This window comes from Aphelocoma coerulescens, chromosome 1A (genome assembly GCF_041296385.1).
Source record: "Aphelocoma coerulescens isolate FSJ_1873_10779 chromosome 1A, UR_Acoe_1.0, whole genome shotgun sequence".
Classification (NCBI taxonomy): Eukaryota; Metazoa; Chordata; class Aves; order Passeriformes; family Corvidae; genus Aphelocoma; species Aphelocoma coerulescens.
The window spans coordinates 66,704,881-66,727,812 of NC_091014.1; the positions used below are offsets into that span (position 1 = coordinate 66,704,881).

Here is a 22,932-nt window from a genome sequence, read left to right on the forward strand (position 1 = left end):
GCTGGAGATAACTCTTGTCTCACATGAGGGTTTTGGGCCCTGGTGTGGCCAACTACCTCTCTAAGGACAAATGAGTTAATTTTCTGTCTAGGTTTCTCCTCCTGCCAGGTAGGTAGAGTAGTCCTGATCTGCTTTATAAAATGCTCTTGAAGGAGCATGAGGAAAAGGTGTAGTGGAACATGATCTTGTCTGCTCTTGGCTAGTTTATTATTATATACAAAGTAAAAGTGCTCTGTGAGTCACCCCAGAGGCAGCGTAGCCCAGTCATGCTGGGCAGTGCCATCCAAGAACGATCATGTCTTTCTGATTGTTTCTGGTGTTTCAGGATTTGCAGGGCTGCATGTTTCCTGCACCTGTATTCCTGTTTATTTCAGTCTCTGCAGCTGGGACCAGCACACAGACGATTAAGTTCCGGATGGGAGCGTGGTTTCATTTTTAAGAGCAGAGCACGGCCACGCAACTTCCCCTTGCGTGCTTTGTGCTGCCCTACATGGGACACCTCTGAACCTGGGCTCAGCTCTCTCCCCAGAAATTGCATCCTGAGTGCTGGGACGAGGTCTTGGAAGAGCTTCTGGAGAGTTACTTGAAGTAAGTTTGGAAAATGGGACTCCTTTGGGTGCTTTTTTTCATAATTATTGTTCTTAACTGGAAGATTTTCTGTCTCTATGTGGATTGTTCTTACTAAGATAACATCTCTTCTGATGCTAATGAGCAAAGATGGCTCCTGAAAAGTCTGGCGCTATACAGGGAAGTCAAAGTAAGTTTTAAACTGGGTGCACAATGCACACACTCTTTTTTTCTTACTTATGTTTTAATTCTGGTTTTCTGAAGGCAGAAATATTACTATTACCATTCCCACTTCGGTTTTTTCTCTCCTCCTTTGTGTGATCTACTTGGGCAACCATTCCTAGGAAATGTGTTTGAGCTAAGGCAGAGTAGGGCTTTTGCCTGTTCAAGCAGGAAATAGAACAGTTTGGTAGCAGTGGTAAATGCCTTGTGTATATTCTACAGCTGTAAGCCAGAAACCACTGCTCATTAGTGCTTTGTGTGGTACCTTGGGGATATCTGGGAGCTGGACTCTGTGAGGACTCATGGAGGAAAAGTGAGCTGCCCTGACCCAACTTGAGAATTAGCTGTTTATCAGTAGTTGTGACATTGCAAGGTTGTGCAATAGCCCGGCTCCTGACCTAAGAACAATGCACTTCTTGGCAGCCACTGCAGGTGACCCACAAAAAGTCAAACACCCCTTGGCTTTAAAGCAAAGCCTGTACATCCATGGCATCCTCAAAGAGCATTTCATTCAGAGAATGCCATTTCCTTTGAATAGCCCGTAATTAAACATTTATTTTATTTAAAGATGCCATAATGAAATGCCTGTACAGTCAGTATTCAAGCAGTTGTCTCTTACAATGTTCTCCTCTCCAAGTACTGATAAAGAACTTGTGCAGGAGGATGGGGGCTGGAAAAAACAGTCACAAAATTTGCTGCTCACAGCTCTGAGCAGCAAATTTTTACTGATGGGTGGCAGGGGCTGGTTGCAGCAAATATGGAAACTTGTGTGTGAGAACCAACTCTTCCGACCTTTCCTGTTTCTCATTAAACAGCTCACCCAAGGAGGTGTCCCAACCCTGGCAGGTTCCATTTTATGTTGTTCCTGCAGTCTGTTATTCTTTGAAAGGCTGTGTCTGGGACCAAGGCTCACTAATATGCTGCAATGCCACATGAAGGACTGCTTGTGAATGCTAATTATGAGTAATAAGCAATGAGTCTATTAAATGGTGAAGAACTGCAGTTCTCTGGCTCTGAAATGCCTGTGGGAAACCAATATTGATAAATGTGATCTGAAACACAATAAATGATGGGCTCTGAATGGTGTGTTGCTACTTAGGAATAAAATCTTGGAGAGCTAATAGATAATTCCAAATAAAGTGTCAGCAGTGATGAAAAAAGCAAACAGGACTTAGGAGGAGAGGAACAGAGAGCACTGTGAATGCTGCAGTGCACCTTTCTAAATCTGGGCAAGTCTAGTTCCTAGCACTTCCAAAAGGCTGTGATTGTGCTGGAGAAAGCTCAGAAAAGAGCACTGAGGATGACCAAAGGTGCTACCAGCTGGTTTTCCAGGGAAGGATAACTGTAGGCTCTCTTTTCTCGGTTTTGGAAAGAGATGCACATGGAGGGTTTGGGGTAGTAGGGCAGTAGTAACATGGAGCATTAACACAGGGGTGTGAAGAATGGGGATCAGCTGCTCTTTGCATGGTGCCTTCGGGGGAAGCTGGTGGGTCAGAGCAAGAAACAGGAGATGGAGCTTCACGTAATTTAGGGCCACGCTCTTCGCCTTCTCACTGCTGAGAGGTGAGACAGATACAGGCATATGTTCAAGGAGTGAGTGGGAAGTTCATGGGGAGTAAATATATTGACAGCTTCTAGTGACCAGGCCCCCAGCTTTGCTTTAGGAAGGCTGAGCTGCACACTGTTAAAGAGTTTTGGGGAAGTAACTCTGTATCCTTGCACTGCTTATAGTTTTTGGGGTTCTGGTTTTTTCCCTAAGGTACTGGAAGGGACTGGATACCAGGCAAGTTAGTCTTACCCAGGGTAGCCTGACACACAGGACTGAAGCCCTAGAGGATATTATGCCACATTATTGCAAATTCTGAATTTCAGGCCCTTCCTTACAGGTTTCCAGCTTTTAGAGTGGCTTCTGATGTTTAGGTTCCTTGGCCAAAAAGAGCCCAAGGGTGTAGCAGACAGCACACACCACTTTGCTAGTCGAAGGAAGTAAGAGACCCACAAGTTGAATATTGCAAAGCTGAGTGAGAGTAAGCTGTGGTTTACACAGACCATTTCTGTTATGAGCAGGACTCCCCCAAGGCATCACAGCTGTCAGAAACCTAATTTAAAGTAAGTAAAGTAAGTTGTCCTCGGGTTGCTCTCTATTAATTAACTTTTCTCAGTTAATTTCATCTGGGCAGTCTTATCTCAGATAGCTCAGTTGTTCCTCAGGCACTACATCACTCTATTTCTCCTATCTTTTTATATCAAGCACCTTTTTAAAAGATAGCATTCAGTTTTGCCACCACCATAATGAAATGAATTCTCTTGTGACCCTTTCTCCTACTGCCTTGCTGGCAGTTTTGTAGCAATTTGTTTTACCAGATTGATGTGCAAAAGCACCCAGTTGCTATTTTCTACCAATATTCTCAGCTTTGGCAAAATCTGTATTAAAACACGTTCAGAACACACTTTGACTGGAGCTGTAAGAAATATGTGGATGCCTTCAGAGCAGCACTGTGCTGCTGTGAAGGTACCACTGTGGTGTATAAAGATATCAAGCAGAGGAATGCCACTTTGGAAATGTTTTGTGCCACAGCATTTTCAGCAGGTGCCTTGCTCTGGGTCATAGGAGCATCTTACTTCAGGCACCTGCAGCAGCAGCCAGGGCTGTCTCTGGTAACAGAATGGAGGGAACTCCATTCCTAAAGCTAGGATTAGCCACTCATTTAAATGCTCTGGATTGCTCTTTAAAGGTAACATTCCCACTAATTTCACAGGAAGCCTTAGGAGACCGGGCTCCCAGTGTGGGTACCCTGGGCAGAGAGTGGGAGTCCTCTCCTGAAGGAGACTCTAATATGGAACATCTAATTTTCTGTTGAAAAAGCACAAAACCAGCCAACACCCCCTCTCCTACAGTGGCCCAGTAGCTCTGAACTTCAGAGAGAGCGTTTCCCATTCACAAACAGCAGCGCTCCCAGTCAGAGAGCCAAGCCCCAGGTACCCTGTGCCCAGCAGCAGCTGGGATTTGATGACTCAGAGGAGTGTAAAAGTCTTCCTGGTCATCACATCTGCTCTGCTCTGACTTCCAGAGATTTTTGGGCTGTTGGGAAAGACGAGTTCTCTTATTCATGCTAGAACAGATATGGAGTAAACCATGCTCTGCTATGAGTGTCAAGAGCCGTCATCCTCCTGTAATTTCCTTCACCTTTGCAGGCCGCAGTACAGTTGCAGTAAGTAATTCTGATTTCTGGCAATTAAATCAATACACATTTAGGTTATGAAGAACCATCTTGCTTCTTGCGTGCCTGGAAGGCTGAGCCCAGAGAGCGGCGGGGAATGGAGTCAAATCCAGATGGTGACCAGTCAAAAGTGGTGTCCCCAGGGCTCAGTAGTGGAGCCAGTCCTGCTTAATATCTTTACTGATAACCTGGACAAGGGCATGGAGTGCACACCCAGTCAATTCATGGACAACACGCAGCTGGGTGGGAGTGTGGATCTGCTGGAGGGCAGGAAGGCTCTGCAGAGGGATCTGGACAGGCTGGATCCATGGGCCCAGGCCAGAGGTCTGAGGGTCCACAAGGCCAAGGGCCTGGTCCTGCCTTGGGTCACACCAACCCCCTGCAGCTCCAGGCTGGGGCAGAGGGGCTGGAAAGCTGGGAAAGGGCCTGGGGGTGCTGGGGACAGCGGCTGGACATGAGCCCAGGTGTGCCCAGGGGGCCAAGAGGCCAATGGCCCCTGGGCTGTGCCAGCCATGGGGTGGCAGCAGGGCCGGGGCAGTGACTGTCCCCTGTGCTGGGCACTGCTGGGGCCACACCTCAGATCCTGGGGCAGCTCTGGGCCCCTCAGGACAAGAAAGGCATTGAGGGGCTGGAGCGTGTCCAGAGAAGGGAACGGAGCTGGGGAAGGGGCTGGAGCAGCAGGAGGGGCTGAGGGAGCTGGGAAAGGGGCTCAGCCTGGAGCAAAGGAGGCTCAGGGGGGACCTTCTGGCTCTGCACAACTCCCTGACAGGAGGGGGCAGCCAGGGGGGTCGGGCTCTGCTCCCAGGGAACAAGGGATGGGAGGAGAGGAAACAGCCTCAAGCTGTGCCAGGGGAGGTTCAGGTTGGACATCAAGAGGGAAAATTTTTCCACTGAAAGGGTCATCAAGCATTGCAAGGGGTTGCCCAGGGAAGTGTTGGAGTCTCCATCCCTGGAGAGATTCAAAAGCAATGCAGATGTGGCACTTGGGGACGTGGTTTAGTTTAGTGGTGGGTGAACAGCTGGGACTCAATGATCTTAGAGGTCTTTTCCAATCTAAATGATTCTATGACTCTGTACTGGAGTTTGTAAGAGGCTATTCAGATTCCAACATCTGTCCTTGTTTCCCCACAGCTGTACCAGCTGGTTTAATAAAGAAAGCTGCTTGTATTTATAAACTTGTGTCAGTTATTTAACTACTGGGTTCTTGATTTAATACTCCTTAAGTATTGGTAGTTTTTGTACTTTCTAGCACATATCCATTAATACGTAGGGACTGAAAGCTTCTTTTTCACTTCAGTTGAAAGAGGATTTTACTTATCTAATACTAATAATATCCAATAAAGGGAAAATGGAATTAGATGTACTTAAAGTAAGTTTTAGTACTTCAGGTCTTTTTTCTTATATTTTGATGATTAACAGAAAAAAAACAAAACCTGTTTTTAACTTCTTTTTCTTTGTACACTTTTAAATATATTTTTAGATTTTTTTTTTTAAAGCAACTAGTAATGAAATAGTAACCAATAAAAAACCCCTTCGGTTTGTTTGTTTTCTTCTTAGCATTAATTTTGATCTTTACATTACTTTACTCATGTTCCCTTCCCCCCTATGTTTTTTACCAGTTTACCAGGAGTGATTAAAAACAATGGATCCAGACTTCTTAAATGCCTTTACACAGCCTTCTACACTTGATCGATTCCTAACTGAGGATGTCCTTGCTAAAGGTTTGTGCTTTATGAACCAGGACAGAAAAAAGTCCAAAGAACCACCTGAAAGGCCAAACAGAAAATGTGCTGTACAAATGAATTGTGTATTTTTCAGCAGTGATCCCATGGTTATATCAGAAATGAGTAAGCTTTGTGTGTGTATTTGGCTGCTGACTCTTTGGGGGCAGATCATGAAGAAGCAACACAAAGTCCAGCTGGTTCTTTAACTGAAATTTAAGTTTCACACATAAGAATCTGACCAAGTTTGTGTTTTCCTGTTTCCAGAATTGCCCATCTAGATCTTACTGATTTGGAGTACACTGAAGCATAATTTCCAACCACAGACTTAATAGTCTGCTATACCAGTTTCTTGCTCATGGGGAATTAGTTAAAACAAAAAATGAATATTTCTACATATGGCAATTAGCCATATTTGGAATATCAAACTGGTAGCAGATTTAGCTACAAACTTGCTTTAGTCATATCTGATAATTGTGATGGATCTTGTTTGCTTCCTTCCATAGGTGAGAAGAGGAAACTCATAAAACCAACCTCAAGGAACAGCCCCAAACTGGAAGAATTGAAACTGGTACCACTTCTTTTACTGCATATTTTAACCCTCACCTCACCAGTTGTTTTAACCTGTTGTGTTAAAGGAAGCAAAGGACCTGGTTCTTTAACCTCTTTCAGCCCACTAAGTTGCCCAGCTCCCTGAGCCCAGCTCCCCACTCTCTACAGACGGGAATGAGCACTGCTTTTGGCATTCGGGCTCCACACAAGTGAAGCAGGGCTTTTGTTTCAGCACGGTGTCAAGATGGCTGGGGCCAAACAGGATCAAGCTTCCAATGCAGTGACCACTGCTGGGTGTGGAGTGCAGATATAAACCTGAGTGGCTTCTGATGTGACACCTCTGCTGGGTGAGCCACACTAGAAGTGCCCTGTTGCTCTTTCATTGTGGTGATAACGTAACAGTAACAAGAATCCAGCTGAAACACCGGGCTGGGACCACAAGCAGACCCATGTCAGCATTTGCTGTGACTGAAGAGAGATGTGCAGACAGGTGCAGGTTTGCTGCACTGATCCCATGGTAACGTTTAGGATTGCTCTACTGAATTGTGACAGCCTTCAGCAGCAGCTGGCTCAGCTGGCAAGGTTAGCAGAGAGCAGAGAGGGATAGGAGGAAGAGTATGCAAGTCACCAGGAATTCAGGATAAAAGCTTTCAGGCCATTGTATGGTACATTGCATGCTTGAGGTAACTGTGAAGGATGAATCCTATTCCACAGGCAAGTACTTTATTTCCATCTAATTTGGAGGTCTCCCCAGGGTGTTCAATCACTGTGTTTCTCTACCAGCACAGTCCAAGTATTGAAATTTCCTGGAAGAAAAATGGCATGTGTCTTATGAGACCAGCACTCCTTGCATTATAGAGGTGCTGAAATTGTTATAAATACTACGAAAAGCAGCTTAAGGTATGTGCTGTTTGTATTTTGTAGCATTTATAAACATGTAGGTAGGTGTGTTTCTGTATTAGGTATTTGTGCACATTGGATCAAAAAGATTTGATTTTGTGTCAGGCTTTCAAAATATTGTTATACAAAAGGGAAAGTCTGAAAGGTGGTGCTTCAAAATGCAATTATGTTGTCTACAGAAAGACTGGATTTGTTATTTCAAGACAGCCAAAAATGAAGAGTTTTCCTCAGTTATGAAGATTTCTGTGAGCTTCAGTGCTTAATCCATTTCCTGTCAGAGATTCCTGAAATGATGGTCGTCACTGTCTAATTTCTTTTTGTTGGGTGATGAGGAGATGGAAATTGTGTCCTGAGGGAGACAAAGTCCTCTGGGTACCCATCAGTGCCCCTTGATTGCCTCCTTAATCTAAAGATCTGATGGCTTCTCTAGAGAAGCAGTTGGGATGGAGACAGGGACAGGGAGGAATCTTCAAGGGAAGAACAGGGGAAGCAAAGAAACTCTCGTGGGAGAGAGACTGTTTCACTGCATTTTCATTTTGAGGTGGCTTTGGAGAACTGAGAAATACAAAATGGCTCCCTGTAGTTGCTATAAATATCCAGCTGCATGTAAAATAGAAGATGGTTACATTTGGAAGCCAGCAGCAAACTTCTGGAAGTACTCCCCTTTCTACTTTCCCTGTTTACTCATTTTTAGACACAAGGCTCTGCTCTGCACCTGAGTGGGGCCCCCACAATTGGACAGAAAGCAGAACTGTGTGAGCTGCAGGCTCTGAATGTGGCTGTGTTGACCTGGGAGAGAAAAGAAGGGATGTCATAGGTCTGTACCCAGCAGTACTTGCTGCTTTTCTGACTTCCCTCTGGCTGTACTCTTGTGTTTGGGTACTGCTCTACCCCTCACACAGCCAACGTGTCACCAAGCATCAGCTGAAGAGCACAGCTTTCTGCTCTTGATATTTCTTATCAGAGGACATGTATTACAGTTTGACAGCTTCTCAGTTCAGGCCTCTTTATTTCTTGTGCAGTTTCAAGCATCTCAGAAACTTTTCAAACCCTTCTTACACTTTTGTTAATGTTGGCGAGCTTACAGGAATCTGCTATGAATTTTCTCCTCTGTTTACAGCAAGTGAGAAGGATATTATCCACTCCAGACACTGACTCATAGTAATCCCAGCAATACAAGCAGTACCCTTCCCTCTTACAAGAGGGATGTTCATGTTGGCAGCCAGCTGGGGCTACTGCTTTTTTGTTCTGCTTCACCAGGTCATCTTCCCTTTCTCTCAACACGTGAATAAAACACATGCTTGGAGAAGTGCTGAGGAGCTGCTTTGTTCTCCTGTCTAGGACCACATGTGGTTCCTCTCCCTTTGTAGCCAGACCTTGGCTTCCTGAGCAGCTTCCCCTTGCAAAGGCAGGAAGGATATTGGAAGGCCAGTGGGAGGACTGCCATGTAAGAAAGTTCCAAGCAGGTATTTGGGGATCGGGTGGCACAATATTGCAGAAAGAAAAAGAAAACAAAAACAGGAGATGAGAGGGAGGAGTGCTAGTAGCATGGATGAGGACAAGAAACTACCCACAGAATGAGAAAAGCCTCTTTTCTTACAAACTTCTGCCTGGCAGTTGAATTTGTGTGAATTCTGTGATGTGTGATGAAGGCAGGGGATGGGAAGTGTACTGTGCAGCCTTTTCCCTGGTGGAAGTGGGACATCAGAATATAACCAGTGAGATGTCTATCTCACTTGAAAATTAAGAAGAACTAACCCTTTAAAAAACAACCAAAAAGCACAAAGGAAGTGGAGATTGAGAGCAAACCAAAATGTGAGATAAGGGACTGAAGAGAGAGGTGAAACAGAATATAGCACCGAGTGCTGTACTATCTAAACAACAGGAATAATATTGCTTTGCTTTCCCCTGCAGTTCTTGACTGAGTGGATTAACAGAACCCTGAAAGAGGAACACATAGTAGTTAAAAGTCTGGAAGAAGACCTGTTTGATGGGCTGGTACTTCATCATCTCCTGGGTGAGCTGCTCCTTTGAGTTTAGTTCTTGCAGACATCTCATGGAGGAACTTTCCAATCAGAGGATAAACCTCAGGAGTCGCAGTAGCGGGGACCTCCCATCACTTCTCACTGCACTGGGGGTCAGCTGTGATAATCACAATTCTGAACAAATTCCCACTATTGTTTTACACGGTTATTTTACTTCTAAGAAATTCTTATTACCTGCTCATTGAGATTATCAAAAGGTTAACTATGAAGTGTGAAATTCAGTGCTTCTGAAAGGAAGGTTTTGTAAGCCAGGAGCACAAAGGTGGCTTGTGGTGCTACCAGAAACATTGGATGGAATCAGCACTGTAATATACCTTTTCCTGCCTTTAAAAAAAAAAAAAAAAATTGAAAAGCTCTGGGTCTAAAGAACTGTTCTGGTACTGGAACTGGTAAAAAAAAAATCTAAGAGGCTTTTGGCACTATGTGCTGCTTGTATAAAGATGTAACCTCCTGGAGCAGCCTGTTATCTATTTCTATTTCTCCATCTCTCCTGTCCCTACTACTTTTTTTGTCCCTTTTTGCTCTCTTTGGGGACATCTTTCAAATCTATCTCCTTTCCACCAAGGCTGAGAGCAGCAACCTGAGCAGGATTGGCTGATTTTCATAATTTAATTGCCTGAGCAATGAGCTGGGATTTCTTCTATATATGAGTTGATACTGACTTTGTACACTATCTACAGGAAGGATTCACTCCTTGGATTTCTGTAGAAGGAATGTAAAGTGATAGGGCTGGGGGATGATGCTACAAGGACTGACTTGAGTCCTCTCCTTCTTGCAGAACTATGAATGGTACTGAACATTTAAAACAAGACTTTGTGTGCTTTGCTGTCATTTAATGTTTCTAATCACTTTCTTTTTCCCTACAATGATGTTGAAATGCATTCTTCTACTTCCTATGGATCCTCTATAAAAGAAAACTTAGGATCTCTCAAGCTGGATGTTGATAAGATTGCATTAACAGAAAAAAAACAACGACAGAAACTCTCCGTGATTATGGAAGCCGTGGCCAAGTGTTTGCAACTGGAAGAAAGTCAGCTGAAATGGAGTGTGGAATGTAGGTGCAGAAGTGAAATTGAAGAAAATTATCCATCACAGGCTTCCTGTGCTCTAAGGCTGCTGTGAGGGAGTGTACTGCCAGAACAGTAATTAAACAACCTGTTTTCAATTACTAGTTGAATCAAAAGTGAGACAGAAATATGTGACCCTGCCTGGGTCTGCCTCCTTTAAGTGTGTGGCTTGTGGACCTCTTAAGAGCCCTCAGCATCCCTGTATGTCTCACTTTTAAGCTGTACTGTAGCTAAATTTTGATGTTATATAAACCCCAATCTGATGTCCCACCTGTGTTATGGCCCTCCATGACTTTGGGGTCCTCTGCATAGAGAGAATTCATGATGTTGGAGGGAAGTTCACTTGTTTTGCACACTGAGCATTGTTTTCTTCCTTTACACTCAATAGCTATCTTGGCAAAGGACTTACTGAGCACACTGCATCTCCTGGTTGCAATAGCAAAGCACTTCGAACCCAACCTGGCTCTGCCTCCAAACGTTGAAGTGGAAACAATCACCATTGAGGTATGTGTAGTCTCAGTGTTTGTTACAGTAGACCCTAGAGTCCTTTCAGAAGGCTCATCTGCTTAGAATTAGGAGAAATGTGTGTGCAGCTGTGAAAGAGATACTTGTGTGTTCTGTGAACCACGCCTTTCAATTTCTGAGTTTGTTGGACTAGATTTAGTTTTCACTTAGGATAGTCTGCCTTTAAAAGGGGAGAAGCATGATGCTGTTTTTCTTCCTCAGTCAAACAAAGGAATGGTCCAAACTGAAAGTAGCTGTTGATCTCTGTAAAGAAGAAAATGAAGAATTCTGCTGTTACTATCTCTAAATGTTTTAAAATAGAAGCTTGTATTCATAAATCATAAAATTTTTTTAATGCTGAAGATTTCTTTCTTTAGGTGATGGGAGTTTTTACTCCCCTCCCATTGGGGTCACACTTTGGTATTTTTCTCTACAAGCAGATATCTGCACACTTTCTTCCTCTGTTTGTTTTTTTTAAGTCAATTCTGAGACTGTAGGAGAATATCAAATATCCCACAATTTGGGATATAATTGCAAAAATTAGCACCACCAGCATGTAAACACCGAATGTTCTTCACTGCCTGAAAGGGAGGAGCAGCAAACCCCAAGGACTTCCTCTGATGGGGAAGTAAGAGATTTCCTGTTGGAGACTGAAGAGAGCAGAAGGAAGCAGAAACCTCTCAAAGTACCTGTACTAATTGTACTGGAGTTATTGAGTAAATGCCCTCTGATAATCACTGAAGGCAGCAAACAGGTCGTGAAAGCCTCGTTCTTGTTTATGAATTTTTTTTTGTGTGACAAACCCGACATTGTTTATTGTCCTTTCAACAGACCACCTCCACAGGATTAAAGACATCAAATGCGGTGGAATATATTACAGAAAACAAGTAAGAGGGGATATATCTTGTTTTTACACTGTCAATCAGAAATGAAACACTGTGGGTGTGTTCCCCCTTACAAAAAGTAGCGGGGATCATGATGATGAAAAAGGTCTAAGCCCAGGCATGCATATGCATGTGAGTTATTTCTCTGGTTTCTTTCCTTTTTTTCCCCCTCTTCACATTTGGCATTATGGTGCAATACCTTTATTTATTCTATATAAAAACTTCTCTAAAGCAATATTTATGATTATTTCTGAAGCTTAGCATTTGTCATTGCCATGAAATTTCATAGCAAATATAGTAATAAAATTCCAGTACTGTAAATTTACCTGTGCCAGACTAAACTGGAGATTTTCTAAAGCCACAAACGTTCAAATCCAGTTTTAATTTGTTGTTGTTGTGTCTTTAAATAAAGAGAAAGGAGGCAGTTCTTTTCTTATTTTACTGTGAAAGAAATATTTTAGCTTGCTGAGTGTGTCAGGTACTGTAATTATTAAAGGAGTTAAGTAGTAGGATATCATTTATATACTGAAAAAACATGGGCATCATTCTAAGGACTAGAAAGGTTTTCCTGCTACCATTTTTTATATGCCAGAATATCTTCAAGCTCTAATATCATGAGCAGCTTATTGGAAGAGGATATTGAGGATTGTGCTTGTAAAATAAATGTTCACTGGTGTGTGGGCCAATTAAAATCTCATATGCTTCCAAGACCCTACACAAATATGGAGTGTACTTAAAAATGTCTGTTGGAAAGTCACTCTGACATAAAGTTAATGCCACTTTGAACTCTATCTCCTGCTTTACAAGATAGCATATAAGCAAAGCTTATGAATAAGATCAAGTCAGCTGAATAATTTTTCTAATTCTTGCTTTTTATTGCACTTCTAGAGAGAATGTAGAAGCACAGTCAAGTAAGTGCTGGCATTGCCAAGTTCAGTGTTTCATTATGTGCTTTTATACACCATGTCCTGATCCATTTTTACCTCATGATAAAATCAGTATGCTCCCACTAAAGTTAATGGAGATTCATGGATTTTTTTTTCCCCAGTGTTTTTCTCCAAATGTCTTCTGTTAATGCCTGTTCATAGCAACACAATACAGCTTGGAAATTGGGTGGTCACGTTGCCTGTGGACTACAGGCAACAGAGAGGGGGGGAGACAGGACATGAAGGTGGGTTGATGACCCAAAAAAGAAACCTGGCTGGGGGCAAAATGCAGCTTGGATTTGTGCATGGACCATGTTCACTGTTGGAACTATTTATAAAGGCTTCAGAATTGTGGTTCCTGTTGCTACCGGTTTAATGTACTTTCCTTCCCACAGTTTGCAAATGAGATTTTGAAATCCACTGGTACTCAGTTGTGGATGGCAGCTCAGTCAAGCCAACATTCCCAGAGCTTTTACCCTTAGGGCTTTTGAGGGCTGGGAAACACTTGAGGTGAAAAATGTCCATGTGTGCAAAGCCTGCAGAAGGTCTGGGCACTGCTCAGGCTTCAGCGTGAGCTGCTCTTCCCTGCTGCAGAGGAGCACATTGCATCCCCAGAGAACCAAGGCAACTGCTTGAATTCTCTGCTGTGCCCTTTATTTTGGCATTTTCATCCTTTGCAGAGGTGCAAACTATATCATTCTATATGTAGTTATCAGTTATTCCACTGAGTGTTCTCTAGTGTGGGCTGAAATTGTGAAAAAAAACTCCAACACTCACCCCTGCCCCAAACAAAAAAAAAGAAGAAGAAAATTTAAAAAAAAAAAGGAAAAGAAAAAGAAAAAACCTCAACCCATAATTAGGTGTTTGTTTCAGTGGGCTGATTCTGCTGGGAAGAGAAATCTGCAATTCACTCATCAAGATGCTCTCTCTCTATTTTTGACACTGCTTTCTTAGCAAAGAGAGAAATCCCAAAGCGTGGCTCCAGAAGAGGGCTCTCTGTGATTTGTTTGATGGATTCACCTATTCCCTGACACTTCTCCTGCAGCAACCCCCAACAGGCAGAACAGAGAAAACCTGAGGAAACCCTTTCACACAGGAGGTTTCTCTGTCACTGTCTTTTGGGAGGAATTTCCCTCCAGCCAAGCTGCCTTTGCTTTTCTGTGCTGTTAGAAACTGGTTCTCCATTTAATTGTGCTGCCAGTGTGCTTTTCATTGCTCGGGGTGTTTCAAACACTTTGCTCATGCTTGAACCAGAGCCGTGTTGTGGCTCGGTGAGGAGATGGATCCTGCTTTTGCTGCACCTGGGCAGAAAGGGGAGGTGGGGGTGGCACTTGGATGGATCTCATTTCCTTGGAAGCTTTTAGACTCCTGCTAGTTCTGTGGCACAGCTCTGCTGACACCAGCTCGTTGCCCACTTTAAACTGGGTGGCAGAACTGGCCATTTTTGAGGTCTCTGAATATTCAGAGGAAGGGCAGTGTCTCCATATCTTGCTTGTGGTTTTTTGAAGGAAGGAGGAGGGTTTTTTTCTGCAAATCCGGTGTAACAGATGTTTCTGTTTGGGGAGAGCAGGACAACATACAGCTCTTCCCTGCTCCCTGTATTTTATCCCAGAGGTTCAGGGTTAAAAAAAATATAAGTGAAAAGAGATAAACCATAGTGATGTGAAACTTGGCCAGTGCTCAGACTGGTGGCAGCACAAACTGAGAACCTCTGCAGGTGAAAATTACAGAGCTGAATGAAGTAAATTGCTTTCTCTGATGTGGTCAGGCTGAAGGGAAGCCTGTCATCCTGTCCTCTGATAAATTTAAAAGCAGCATCTTTCTCTGCCTCCCTGCTACTCTTTTCCTCCTTGGCTTGTAAATTGCAAATACCTTTCTCCTTCTGGAGCCACATTAAAGCTCTAATCTGTCAGTTATTCAAATAAAATCAATTAATGTTGTTTTGATACAGAAGATGATGCCTTTGATGAATTATTTAGCTGTGCTCCAGATAAACTGGATGCTGTAAAAAAGGTAATTTACTTTTTTAGTAGACATCAAAATCTGTTAGGCCAAACTTAAATACCGAAAAAGTTATTTTTTTCCTTCCCCCTTTCTTCCCTTTCTTTTTTCTTCAGGTACTTTTGCAATTTGTCGACCAGCATGTTGGAAAATTAGGATTAAATGTGAGAGACATCGAATCTCAGGTAGTGTGCTCCAAGCTACACGATACCCATGTTTTGTCAGCCATTTGGGTGTTTCCTCTCACCATTAGGAATTCTCCTTTTTATTACAGTAATTGGAAATCTGGCAACATAATGATTTCTGGGTTTAGGTTAAGATATCAAGCTTCAGTCTCTGAAGTTTCTGAAGCTAATAATTAATGCAAAAATACAACCTTTGTATTGAGTGATGCCCTTGTAATGCTACAGGGAGTAATTTTCAGAGTCTGCCCAACTCCTAAGGGTGCTTCTTTGTCAGAATGGAAATGAAGGTGTTCTGAACATTAAAATGAAAGCAAAGTTGATTGCTGTACTTAGTGATTGTTGATGCTGCATTTTCTTCGTGGTATGAAGGCCTTATTTTTATCACATTTCAAAGTCCCATCCTCTGAATGTAGAGCTTCTTTAGAGCATGAAATTGCAAGAGAAGTGCTCCATAGGCATCTCAGGATCACCTCCCTGGGCTCTGGTGAACAGGGTGCTCTACTGGGATTTCCCAGTGCGCAACTGTAAGAAAAGAAGGTTTTCAAGTGTTTTGTCATACGTCACTAAGCACAATTTTCTTTTATTTATACGTATGCATTTGTGCTCATCTGAAGTATTTTCATATTTGGAATAGTTTGTTTTAATAGCTGTCCTTGTACAAGGCTGTATTTTCACAGGTATGAATTTGGGAGCCTTATCTAAGGAAATACGAAGTTCAGTGTGGAAGAGGTTGAGGGAGCTGAGTCATTGGGCTGTCTGGTCTGCTTGCCCGAGTAACATTTAAATTCCTTTATTGCTAGAATGGCATTTACTGGAATAGTTTACTAAAGCCAAATAATTTTCAGGCAATTCTTATCTAGTTTTCAGATGGAGTTATCTTACTTCTCTTAACTGGACAACTAGAGGGTTACTTTCTGAATTTAAGGAGTTTCTTCCTGACCCCGGCCAGCACCACAGAGATGGTAGGTGGTTCTGTAATTATTTAGAGCTTGAGCCATCTAACTGTGTGTTCTGCCTCTTGCTTCCACTGCTGCTGCTGAGTGTGAGGTCCTGTGCCCACAGTGTCTGCAGGAGGGGGGGTTTGGGACAGTGCCAACACTGGCACTCGGTGCTGTCAAAATACCTCAGAACAGGTCGGTGTCCTCTTCAAAATTAGCATCTCATAGGAGGCAAACACCTGTTACTTGCATTTGTTTGGCATGGTCATGCTTCTGCAGCCTTCTGGTGAAATCCGGGGTTCTGTGTGGTGGGGAATGGGTGTGTTCTCTTCTACCAGTCTGTCCTGCAAGCAAGGATTTGAAGAGGATGACACCTCTTGCGTAGCAGAACTGATACCTGTGGGTTTCTTTACGCTGCCCTAAAAATATACCTTAATCAAGACATGGCCAGAACATTTTGAAGGCCCCTTCTGTGTTTGGGAAGCTCTTGAGTGTTTACATCCTTTCCTCCCCCGAGGCTGGGGGCTGTAACATACTCAGCCAGACCTGCTTGGTGCCTTTTTCCACCTCTACCAGGCAGATTTCATCTGTGCTTTAAAAGTAAAAGCTGTCACCAGCCAGAAGGAAGTGTGTGCTGGGCTGCCTCCTCCACAGGTCTGGAATGTTGATATATTTTGAGATATTTGAGGTATTTTCAGATTGTCTCTGGTGTGGGTAGGCTTTTTCATTTGGGTCACTGAATAGTTCTAAAAATCTTGAAAAGTCTAACTATTTTTCCTGGTTTGTGCTCAAATCTCTGGAAGTGAAATGTGTCAGATCTTTTTTGCTTGAGAGCTGCCAGAGAAGAAAATCTCTCCTCTGGCATGGTTTGCATTACAGCTTCCCCACACAGATGAAGCTTTCATCTTATTCCCAACCTTAGCACAGTTAATGCCCCTGGGCAATATTTATTTGTAATGAAAATTCTCAGAGGTCCTATATTAACAAATAAATATTCCCATGGAGCTTTCAATCAGAAAGTTTAAAAGCACAATTGTTTGAGACCTAGGTTCAAATGTTGTCAAAATTTCATTGCTGTCAGCTTGTAACTGTTTAATGTATTAGGAAAAACAGATTTTTTTTTTTTTTTAATTGAAGAACGGGGAAAATACATTTTGAAGGGTTGAATCAGACATAATCAAAGCATTTCCCTAGAGTTGTTTTCTTCCCCTTCTCTTTCACTCAGATTTTGAAATGATTTTCAAAATCATTTGGTCTGTTCCCATTGAGTTGGACAGAAATTTTTACTGTTTCCATTAGCTTTATTCAGAGGAAGTCACTGAATATTTTCTCAGTTAAAATTTCATAAATAACCATTTTCTTTTTGGTTCAGCCCTATTCTAGCCTCACTGATTTCTTTCTGGAAATGAGATAGCCCTAAAATTCTGGTACAAATCAAAGCTCAGGCTTCCTAGTTCTTACCCTGCCCGTCACTGGCATCAGAGAAGAGTACAATGGAGTTGGGTACTGCTTCAGTACAATTCTTTACACTGTAGTAATTTCATTTTAGCAAAGTTACTCCCAAGGACTGGACTTACTGTTGAACAGTTTGCCACAGTGGTATTTACCATTTGTTTCTCCTCTGATGCTCATTAGAAGATGAAAAGTGGGATGACACTACAACTGAAAATATCGAAGGACCATAGTTCAGCTGTCATTCGTGCACAAAACACGTCTTTCAGTTCAGTGCTTTCTAACTCCATGTCATTTTAGACATTAATTGGTGCAGTAAAGGATAAAGATGTACCCTTTGCTGGGATTTAAAAGATCTCATTTGTTGTGAGAATGATGACAACCACATGCACTGTTGGGTTCAGTGTGGTGCATCCACCTTACAGTCCCTTCTGACCAAAACCATTCCGTGACTGAAATTCAGGAGATGATCAATTTTGAGGTGCAAGAAGACAACACTGCATGTGGGTGGGTTTGCTGCAGGTTTTTTTTGGGTGTTTATTGCCAAAAAAAGGCATTTATAAGTAGCTGTAAAGGAGTGCAGCTCTGGGTGCTTGTGAGTGTAGAAAGGTGTGTATATTCTGTGACAAAGAATGCGATCACAAAATAGTTCAGGCTGAAATTAGGGGTGAAATCTCTGCAGTCGGGAGACTAAGATGATGATGAAGAAGGGCCCATGTGCATATCAAAACTGTGTGAACTTGGTACTTTTGCCAAAACAGGCCCAGAGCTGAAACACCCCAAATGTTCTGACTGCTGTCTGGCTGTAAATCCTAGAAAACTGTCCAGCTCCTTTGAGTCTGGAAGCACAGCTGGACAAAGCACCTTATTTTACAAAGCTTTCCTTTCTTGGGTAATAATTGGTATTTCTGTCTGAGGGTGCTTTTTGAAATGTGCATGTTGTCATTCCTCAAAAATCTCCAATGCATTCCAGAGAGGGAAATGTGCCCTTTTGGCCTGTGCTGGTTCACTAAGGAAACATTTGATTTACTCATTCTGACCGACAAATTGTGCGGAACTCTATGGTCTTAAGCTCTGCCGGCTGCTGACTATCAGAGGAACAAAACAAACCTGGATCCAAACAGGCAGTCTCAGTTACTGTAAGCCAGAGAACCAGGTGAAACATAAATCTGCTGCTTCACTTCAGAGCACAGAGGTTTTGCTGGGCTTATGCATGGGGGACTCCTGTGCTTGTTGTCACAACACAACAGGGAACAGCAGTGCCCCAAAGGATAAATTGCCCAGTAGCTCAGGGAAGGCAAGAAGAGACAATCTGAAGTTCATTCAGTTCTTGTTACTCGTTTAGAGGATGGGAACTTGCTAATTACCAGCCAAGTAAACTGCCCTTAAGCTGTTAGAGGGGGATATTACTTTTAAAATGACTACAACCACTGCTTATGTGTGTGGTGCTGCTTTTATGTGGGGAAGGGAGAGAAAAAGCAGTGAGGAAAAATGAGAAAAAACCCTCAGCCTTCATTCATAGACATGTGCTTAACTTCTGATGAGTGTTATTAAGGATATCATTGCTACTGTTAATGTGAATGGACACCCTTAGAAGTACAGCAGAAACTTCTAGCTCACAAGCATGCTGGATCTTTGCAATTCTGAATGAAATATAGAGAACTTTTTCCTTTTGGTTTGTTCCAAATGTGATAAGCATGTGGGCATTGTTAAAAAATACCCAGAAATAAACTCCATGAGTCCATTAGATCCAGTTAGGAATCCAGCCTGTTTTCCCCATGGAAACATCCATTAACACAAGTCTTTCACATGTAAGGTCTATTTTTAAATAAATGGATTCTTCTGCCCACCTCATGGGGCATGTTTTTCTGGAGATGGATTTTACATCTAATTTTATATGATAATTGGTAGAAATTCTGAAGAGCACTCCATTGAAACTAAGGAGAGGAATATGAGTACATATTTATGAATCAGTGTCTTCAGCTACTAGAGAAATACTTTCTAAAACCTTCTGTTGGTTAGAAAATATTGTCAGCTATATTAATCTCTCTCTCTCTCTCTCTCTCCAACAGCTTCACAACGTTAACCTGGCGTTGGACTTGCTAGCAGAGGGAGGTCTTCTAAGTTTTCCTGTGAACTCTGAAGGTGAGTCATGACATGCAAACTTACCTAGAATAGAATTACTAATATCCCACCTTAGCAAAAGTTTGGGTAATTGCAGGAAGCAGGTTCTGGAAATGACACTGATACATTTCATTATATGGCTGTCCTACAGCTCCTCATGCAGAATGAATAGTGGAGGTAATAACATTAAAAAAAAAATAATCATTATTTCTATACTAAAAAAGTTAGATTATTATAAGTTTAGTAACTTTACACTAAACTTAAGCTGTTTAGCAATTCAGTATTTGTTAAAGATTTAAACCAGTGACAGCTCCAATTACAGCAGGGTAGCTGGAGGCAAAGCTATTTTCCTGTCTCATAAAAACTTTTAGTGCATTAAAAACAAGCTTGTTTCTATGGGACAATACCTTGAAGAATGTCTGCAAAATCAGAAACACTGATCACTCTATTCAAACCCAGAAGAGTGATGGGGCAGTCTCCTGAAAATGAAAGTCACAGGTTTTTAATTGCTTTTATGCCTGGTTCCGACCTGGGAGCTGAATCTTGGTCTTCTTCATCCACGTGAATGTTTCCATCACTGAATCAATGTACATGCATGCTTCTCTTTCTTTCTCCACCACAAAAACAAACAGACAAAAAAGCTCCATTTGGACCTGTCCAATTTTCCAATTAAAATACTCCACAGAAAAATTTGGTGCCAGCTCCTGGTGGGATGAGGGATGTAGTTAATTAATGGGTGGTGCTGACCTCTTGCAGGGCACATAATCCCAGCATTCTTCCACAAGCTTGTTGCTGAATAAGGAAGTCAAATCTTTATTAAAAATAAAAAGCATTATTCCAGTTCTACCTCCCTGTTAGTTATTTGTGAGTGGGTGCATGTGTTGGGTACATAACATGGCATCATGGAGAGGGGAGGAGAGGATTTAGGGCTTCCTTTGTTCTTCCTTTTGTTCTCTTTTCCCACTAATGCTTTGGTGATGTTGGCAGTTTGCATGCTGGGCATTCATGAATTGTGGGCTTTTTGCTGTGCTGCACAGAGCTAGGAGCCTGGAAAGCTAAAGACCTTTTATTTATATTAACATTAACAGAGTAATCTGGGGTCAGGTCTCCATGCTGACATCCACCGTTTGTGTGAAAAGAGATAAATCTGTGCTTTCCTTCCTCCCCTCTGGCTATTCTGCACCGCCTCAAACACAGAGTTGATCAGTATAAGAACTACTGGTGCCAACATCCATGAGTCCTTTAGCTTCACTGGGGAAATCCTCAGCTAGTGAGTGAATTTAATATGATTTAGGGGTCCTTGCTACAGCTACACTGTTGAGATTCCTCAAGGATCTCATTTTACTGGTGTTTCTTTGTTAGTCTTTCTCCCAGTGATTTACAGCATGGTAAGAAGAACAGTAAACCCTCTGCATCCATTACCCTCTTCCACTACGATTTTTAAATACAAGAGCAGTTTATATAGCCAAGAAGAAAGAAGCTCAAAACTAAATTAAACAAACAAAAAAACCCCAAACTGAAAAACAATGCAGTCAATGGCAGCAAAACATGATGCAAATATTACAGGAAGGGAAAAAAAAAAGTGTCAGGTAATTCCAACATGATTCCTGACATAGAATAATCATAAAAAAACTTCAAGATAAAACTCTATTAAATTGTTTACTCTGTTTTTTTCTAGTGAATAATTATTTCTTACTCTGCATTATCTGCCTTCGTCTTCCAGCAAGAGAGTGCAGCAAAAGTCCCTTTTCCTCAAGTTAATTTAATAAATTATTAGTTCCTACCTCTGTAGTTCCTATTTTATTTCCTGTTGCAATTCGATTGTTCAAGTTCACGTTATAATTGGGGGAAGGTGGGAGATTGTCTTTGGCAGGTGCAGTCTCATCTTGCTCCAGGGATTGCTAACACTTCCCATCTCCTTCTGCTGTCTCTGGTTTGTGTACCCACAGATATTGTGAACGGAGATACGAAGGCTATAATGCGAGTTCTGTATTGCCTGTATGCCAAATACGGGACCAAAGAAGCATGAAGAACAAGGCCAAGAGCTTGAGCTGCTTGTTTGTTTGTTTGTTTGTTTGTTTGTTTTTTCCCTAGCAGGCCTTGGTGTGATTTCTGGATTCCCAGCTCTGTTTGCCACTGTTTCTGGGCATGCACTGGTGTTTGACACTTGCTGTGCTAACACTGTACAGCAAATATGTTGTTCATGCAAGGTTTCACATATGCAGCCTGAGCAACTGCAAATGTGTGTCCATGGCCAGTGTACTGTGTAATTCTGGGGCTGTGGCTCTAGTTCCAGACCCTGCCTTCTGTTTTCTCTGAGCACCCCCTAATGCTGCAAAGAAATTAAATGTGTGTTTATTCTGGACTCTGCGTTCTTTGCTCCTGAAGGTGAATTTGAAAGTTGTTGCATCCTCCCCATTTTCCTGCTTTGGGAAGTCATTTGGGAAACTAGAGAGGAGAAAGACCCACCCAAGTGGGAAGGCTGAGACACACTTGAAGCTCAAAATCCTCTTTAGAGAGGTGGCCAGTGGCTGTCAGACAAGAGGACATGAATTGGACACCAAATTAATAGGTAGCAAAAATGAAATCTGAACTTACCAAGTGTTTGATAAATGTGTCAATGCTCATTTGCTTGAATATGGAGAAGGCACTCAGCATAACATACTGGTGTGAGACTGTGCAGGAACAGTGGGTTCTCCTGCCCAGCTGTGGAAAGATGCCCTTATTTCCTTGCTAAGCCAGTTCCAAACTGTGTCCAGCTCCAGTTGCAGCCCTGACACAAACTTTGGCTAGCAGGGATGCCAATCCCCATGTTAAATATGTTGGGAGAGGAAGTCACATTTCTGCACTTTGTCTGCAGTAAGAGGTGGGAAAATGCTGGCTGGGCTCTGCAGCAGGTGGAGGTAGAGGCCACCATGGGTGGGAGCAGTAAATTCAGCTTCCCACCACCTCTGACAGCTGAGTCATCTCAAACTCCTCAGGCTCTCCCAGCTGAATTTGTCCAGCCTCCATCCCCAGCCTGCCAGCAGTTTCCTCTGGATGCATCAAGGTAGCCATGATTTATTAATGGCCACCCTCGGTCTTTCTTGGGGGATTTAAATCAGAACTCCTTTCAAAACCTCCATCTAGTCCCTTGACCTTAAACTTATGTCATGTGGCATAAAACTAGAGATATAATTAGGAAAAAAAAAAGTTTCAGTATTTTTTTTTTTGCTTCCATCTATACTGATTTAATTTCCTGCCGTGGGTAGCTCTGACATTTGATCTCTGGTCTGATCCTCCATCTGTGTGTTAACGGGAAACCAGAGCTCGCCGAGTGCGAGTGCTGACATTTACAGAGGAGAATTTGTTGTGTCTACCTCTGGATCCCACAGCCCAGGGAAGATCCTTAGATAGCAATGCTGATAAGTCTTTTGAAAATGGTAATAGTGCACAGCTGCTGGGGGACAGAGCTGTGTAAACTGCCCTGAGACCAATCCCTTCTGCACCAAGAATTAGCTTGGGACTTTTTAACAGAGAAGAATACAATGTGTGCTGCCAATAGCTACCAAGATTGCTTGATTCCCCAGTAAATGTTAGTTGTGTGTGCTGTTCTGGACAATTTAAGTAAAGAATACTTGGTT

General features: G+C 42.5%; 1 protein-coding gene across 3 annotated transcripts; it reads left to right on the top strand.

Annotated features, from left to right (window-relative positions):
• Window positions 1-484: 484 nt before the first annotated feature.
• PARVG (parvin gamma) lies at window positions 485-21,700 on the top strand. Of its 3 annotated transcripts, XM_069003384.1 has the most exons (13): window positions 485-588; window positions 5,630-5,731; window positions 6,238-6,302; window positions 9,098-9,200; window positions 10,142-10,282; window positions 10,684-10,799; window positions 11,631-11,686; window positions 12,572-12,594; window positions 14,561-14,622; window positions 14,727-14,795; window positions 15,656-15,757; window positions 19,258-19,330; window positions 21,259-21,700. In XM_069003384.1, exons 2-13 carry the CDS (start codon window positions 5,653-5,655, stop codon window positions 21,336-21,338), a joined length of 969 nt encoding a protein of 322 aa, XP_068859485.1. In that variant the 5' UTR covers window positions 485-588; window positions 5,630-5,652; the 3' UTR covers window positions 21,339-21,700. The 3 variants fall into 3 exon arrangements, with proteins under 3 accessions (XP_068859485.1, XP_068859486.1, XP_068859487.1); XM_069003385.1 differs by lacking the exon at window positions 14,727-14,795; XM_069003386.1 differs by lacking the exons at window positions 14,561-14,622; window positions 14,727-14,795; window positions 15,656-15,757; window positions 19,258-19,330; window positions 21,259-21,700 and adding an exon at window positions 12,732-13,353.
• The last annotated feature ends 1,232 nt before the right edge of the window (window positions 21,701-22,932 follow it).